The sequence below is a fragment of the Glycine max genome, chromosome 17 (genome assembly GCF_000004515.6).
Source record: "Glycine max cultivar Williams 82 chromosome 17, Glycine_max_v4.0, whole genome shotgun sequence".
In the NCBI taxonomy this organism is placed as follows: Eukaryota; Viridiplantae; Streptophyta; class Magnoliopsida; order Fabales; family Fabaceae; genus Glycine; species Glycine max.
In genome coordinates, this window is record NC_038253.2 from 251,691 (window position 1) to 257,681 (window position 5,991).

The 5,991-nt window shown below is 34.0% G+C and overlaps 1 protein-coding gene across 1 annotated transcript; it reads right to left on the reverse strand.

Annotated features, from left to right (window-relative positions):
• Window positions 1–1,980: 1,980 nt before the first annotated feature.
• On the reverse strand, window positions 1,981–4,278 carry LOC100803037 (zinc-finger homeodomain protein 4). The gene has a single exon (XM_003550104.5). It carries the CDS (start codon window positions 3,271–3,273, stop codon window positions 2,413–2,415), a length of 861 nt encoding a protein of 286 aa, XP_003550152.1. The 5' UTR covers window positions 3,274–4,278; the 3' UTR covers window positions 1,981–2,412.
• Between the last annotated feature and the right edge of the window lie 1,713 nt (window positions 4,279–5,991).

Consider the following 5,991-nt stretch of genomic DNA (forward strand, 5'->3'; position numbering starts at 1 on the left):
CTTTTCCACCATGTTCTGTTCTGTTGTTGGTATGGTGCTTTCCCTTTAACCAAAGAACATTCTGCATGGAGGGATGTGCATCCCGATACAAATTAAAGAGAGCAACTTTTTTCTTTTCTCGCTTTATTTTTTGATTCATTTCGATGTTTCATCCCAAAAATAAAAAAGCAATTTCATACAAATAAAATATATTTATTGTTTTTACTACTTATTAATAATTAAAAACATTTCATGAGTTACATTAAATCATCTAGTTAATGTCTTTGAAATAGGAGTACTACTAATTTACACGAGTCAGAAAAAAATAACCATTTTTATTTAAATTATATTTTCTTACAAAATATTAAATCTATAAATGTACATTAAAAAGATCCCGATTCTTCTTGCCCAAGTGGACCCATTCTTCTTTTTTCCCCTTTTCAAGGCAAGGCGTGCTTGCAAGTTTTGTATAATTATTTATGGCTAAAGAATGATTCGTGATCGTGAAATTGAGATATTATATTTATACAATAAAATTATGTAATAGTAAAGTTTTTTTACCATAAAACTATGTAATACTGTAACTTATATAATACAATATACTTTTATCATATTATTTATTTACATTTTTGTCTTTCTTTTACGAAAACATGTATAAACAGATTTTGTTGTCAAAGAAATTCATGGTGATCGATAAAACAATAGTAATTTACTACATAATTTTTTGCGACAATTTACACTTTTTTTTTTGCATACTATTATCTTTAAAGAAAAAAGAAAAATATATATTTTCTATTCATTTAAAACTAGTATATATATATATATATAAGAATATAAGATCTTTATTATCTGTGATTATTTATATCGTGCCCTATAGTGTTCATACGATTAAGGTGACATCTGACAAAGACACCAAACTACGTATGCACGTAATGCAATCAACATTGTTTTGTTTAAAAACTTGTGGGAAAAAACCTTTTAATTCAGTTGTTGAATTATTCATTGATGTTTTTGAATTTAGACTTATGTAGCAAGCAGGTATATAATATAAGTCAACCCGTAATTAATAATGTAAGTAAACTAAATAACTGACGAAGATTTCAATTGCCTGACCCGTTGATAGGCACAAACAAAACAAAACAATGTCCCTGTCGCCCCCACCTCACGCACTTACTGTGCTTATCTTTCATTAGTTAAATATATGATGATATATAAAGGTTTGAATATAAGAATATAATCCTATAACTATGCATAAATAGTTAAAATCTACAAAAATATTCAATCTTACACGCTTATTAAAAAAATCACGCAAATTTCTTTAGAAATTTATATAATTTTAGAATATTTTAATTTCGATCTTTTATATGATATATTTAACAAATCAATATATTTGACTCTCTTATTATTACGTTAAAAATTAAAATATTTTGACATTTATCGGATGTGATCACGTAGATTCGTTTACACCGGAAGTTAATTAAAATCTTGTTCGGTAGGCATGCTTACAGTACGTATACGTATGATAATTAAAAGAGTGTTAGGGAAAACAAAGTAGTTCAGGATGAAATTGTTCAAAAACATTACTAGATTAATAACTTGTTTGTTAACCCCATCGTTAAGTTTTTTTTACTGAATGAAAACCAGTTAACAATATATGATATATATAATTGATTGCTGTTAGGTTAGGATCATGCAAGTCTCCTTGCTAATCAGTTGAAAGTTTGAGTACAAAATCTTCCTTCCGCCACGCACGGCTACGACACATATGTACGCAGGTCCTGACATAGAATCCAACGCAAACTAAAGCTGATTTCGCATTTTTCTTTTTTTACTTCTCAATATATGTTTGCTTTTACGTACTAATTCTATATCGTCTAAATTAAATTAATGGTAAAAGATTTACTATTTGGAGCAAGAAATAAATATTTTTTTTACCGCTTGAAAAATGATGTCAGAAGGTCCAGCACAACAGAAGCAGAATTTGTAAGGTGAAAGAGAAAGTAGCACAGAAAAGCCCTATGTAATTCTATTAATACATTACATACATATATCGTACCTGAGAGTCTATTCATTGCATAGATTCCATGTCCTCATCACTTGAATGCTAGCTAGGTTGATGAGAGAATTAAACACCACTCAGAAACTACTAAAACTTGACGCAATGCAAATGTAATTTTCCTAAACTAGAGCACATGATCACATATATATGAATATATATTGGGTAACTAGCTGCTAAATGGTGGGTTTATTTTTTATGGTCTCAACTCAAACAGTGGCAAGAGATGAAGATGATTAGAGAGATACAATAGTGGAATTGATGAAGAAAGGGAACAAACACTTGCGGCTAGGCTAATAATTAAAGATACGTACGTGCGTAGAGGGGGGGCCGGGATGGAGTTTATAAAGCTGAAATTAAATTAAAGGGATAATTAATTAAGGAGGTGGTGGTGGTGGTGGTGGTGGTGCAGTAGTAGTAGGGGGGTTGATCTTTTTGGCGAGATTGTGCTTATTGTTATGCATCCAAACCTTGAGCACTCTTCTCTTGACCCCAATCTCTTGGCAGAAGTGTTGCACCACAGACTCCTCTTGCTTCTGGATTTTCCAGCCAACCTTCTCAGCAAAGTTGAGCATTTTGTCCTTCTGGTCCTGGCTGAACTTGGTCCTGAATCTTTTCTTGACCAGCTGGGCAGAGCTGGGTCGGCTACTGAGCTGCACCATTCCAGCGCCAGCAGCAGCATCTTCTTGTTCATCGGATTCTGAAGGGAGGTGGTGTCCAATTCCAATGTTGTAGGGCATTATCATCTGGTGTGGTGGGACACTTCTGGCTGCAGCTGTAGGGTAGCCAAGAGCCTCAGGATGAGGGCCCAGAATGAGTCTTCTTCTGTTGATGTTGAGATGATGCTGAGGCTCACCCTCCACTTCCTTTCTGTGGAAGTTTCTGTGGCAATGGCAGGCAGAGCAGTTCAGTGCCTCTATGCTCCCTTCTTTTCCACTTGGCATGAACTCACCGCACCCATCAGTTGCATTCCCTCCCATGGCTGCTGCATGGTTCTTCAGGCATTCTCTGTACCTAACCACTTTCTTGTAGCGATCCTCCTCCTCCTCCTCCTCCTCCTGCTGCTGCATAGTAGTTGGTATGCCGTTTGAAGGTGCCGAGGAGGATATAATGTGGTTATGGTCATGGTGAATCATGAGTCCGTGTCCATGACCATGTCCATGTCCATTACCATGTCCATATGTAGTACTGCTGTTTATTGGGATTGGGATTTCTCCTTCTTGACTCGAAAGTTCCATTCCTTCCTAGCTAGCTTTGGAGACTTAATTACCAAAAAAGAAACAAAGAGTCTAATCAAAATGATTGCAAAGTTTCTCCGCTTGCTAGTTGCTAGCTAGGAACAAATGAGAACGTTGTTTGTTAATTATGATGAGGTAACTAGCAACAAAATCAAAGGTTAAGAGTTAATGGTGTTGAGCACTAGCTACCACCCAGCTCATTATCTTCAGGTGAATTAAGAGAAGAAAGCAACAAACTAAAGCACAGACTCAGAAGTAGGGCACACGGGATATGATCATGAGAAGACAACTTTTTAAGCAAACAAGACACTTTCCCACTCTGGGTGTTTTCTAATTTCTATCTCTTCAAAAGGAGACAGAGAGAGAGAAACTACTAACAGTCTCTATGTCTCAGCTAGCGAGAAGATCATATTCATAATCAATGTTGAAAACAGCTACAAACAAACCCTTGTAGCTATAGCTTCCTTTTCTTTAAACTCAATTGGAGATGAAGAAGAAGATAGAGCAAACTGACATGAAAAACCTTATGCTGCAGACATGGTTGGTTAGAAGAAAAGAGAAAATATGATTTGGTTAAGAGAGTAGAATTAGAGTAAGTAATAGAAGGAAGTAGAAGATGAAGGAGAGAGAGAGAGAGAGAGAAAGAGTTTTGGTGGTGAAGCACTAAACAGGAGCTGCTTATAGAGGTGGTGTGGGAGAGACAAAAAAGCAGATTTTAACAGACAAAGAGGAATGCACAGTTAGGTTTTAGGAGAGGGAGATTCAGATTAGCTAGAGACCCAAAAAAAAAAAAAAAAGTGGGGGGGTGCTTGCTTTGCTTTGCTTGCACTATCAGCTATCGAGTTTACGCCATATAGAGGGGAGCAGCGTGTCAGATAGTGGTGAGGACAAAAGATGGCAGAGAGAGAGAGACAGAAAGACAGAGAGAGAACCTTTCTCAAATTGAATTAACTGAAAGAAACGTTCTTTCAAAGTAAATTAGCCAAACTTCCCTTCTTTATGTTATGTATGCCAAATGCTCCCTTCTCAATAATATTTTCTTCTTATTCATAATTTAAATTGATTATAGTCACACCTCTTCTTCCTACCAAAACCGTGAACTCATTAAGCAAACCCACTAAACTAGATAGGATAACGAAATGGGGGACAAAGTTAGACATGACCATAAATATTTGCATCAAGTTCGTTAGAGAGCCATTAATTTCAAAACAAACATTTTAGTCTAAAACCTATACTTCAGGTGAACATGCTACTTTTTTTTTTTTGAGAAAAAAAACTACAAATTCATCACTGCTTTATTTTTTCTTTTAAAAAACAGATAGTATTTTCTATATGTTTGTACGTTTAACCTTTACTGTACGCGTTCCTGGTCATACAAAAAGCTTTTACATGAAAACTTCACAAATGGAGTTGTTTAACATTTTTTAATGTACCTCTCTCTTTTTTCTGTCATTCATGATCGATCTGTGCATGTGTTTTCGCCCTTACTATCGAATGTGAATAGTTGGTGGATTTAAGTGTGCCATTAGAGACAACGGTTATTTGTTTTGTGTCCTTTTTTGATAATTAATTATAGCTTCTCTAAATCGTTTTTACAACCTAACTCGAGTTATATATGTTCATCATCCATCCACCATTAAAATATCACTTATTAATTAATACCTTAACCATCCAAAGGCTCTTTGAGTACACCTGATCATCAAGGGGAAATTTTGCTTAATAATTAAATTAAAGTTGGTGATGATACCATGCAAAAGTAAATGCAGTACGCTCAGAAGAGGTGTTACTTAATTAGGTCTTATGCTGAACTTAGAGTGATCGTTAGTGACATTCTTGCTTCAATCTTTGCGATATACTATATTATATAACAAATTATTATTTCTTCTGTATATATTTGCTTGTGGTGTTGTGTCAATAAATAGTTCGCTCAACATGTCAATGATGTTCCTTTGGAATACAAACAGCATTGAATTCCATTCAGATTTTTCACATGTGAGAGAGAAACACAGAGAAGCAGACAGAGAGACCATGGTAAAGGATGCTTCATCTTGTCAATGTTATAGATTTGGCAATCAATTAATCATCAGTAAAATCCATTGATAATTCTTTTAGCTTAAGTAATAATTAACTAACTTAAAGTTTAATTAATTATCGGTTTTTCTATAAATATATTTTATTATTAAAAAGCATAACATTAAACGTTATTAATATATTTAGACAATCATATATGCATTTACTTATAAAGGCACGGCATTTCTCAAATATTTATTTATTGGCACACCATATATGTACGGGGGTGTCTTTAACATGCAGATAAATTCTATAATAACTCATTAGATACATTAGATAATTAATTATGACGGTCGATATATAAGCAAAAGTTTAATATATTTATCATGTTGATTACTATATTATATTTTTAAATACTGTGGTGAAAAAGTTACCATAGTACGTCACGGTTACTCTGTAAAGCTGTTCTTTACTTCTTTACATATTCTACTGGGAAGTAGGAAAAGGATTCTCCTTTTCATCATATATTTGTTTATGAATCATCCAAATCGCTTTATTCTTTTATTATCCTTGCCTTTATTCCAGTCTCCACCATATTTAAGGCTTTATCCATCTTTACAATTTGTTTTATCTATGTTGTCTCTTCTTCTAGTAATTCTGCATGGATATTACTTTTCCTTTGTTGCTTTTCTTTCTACTTTTTGTCTT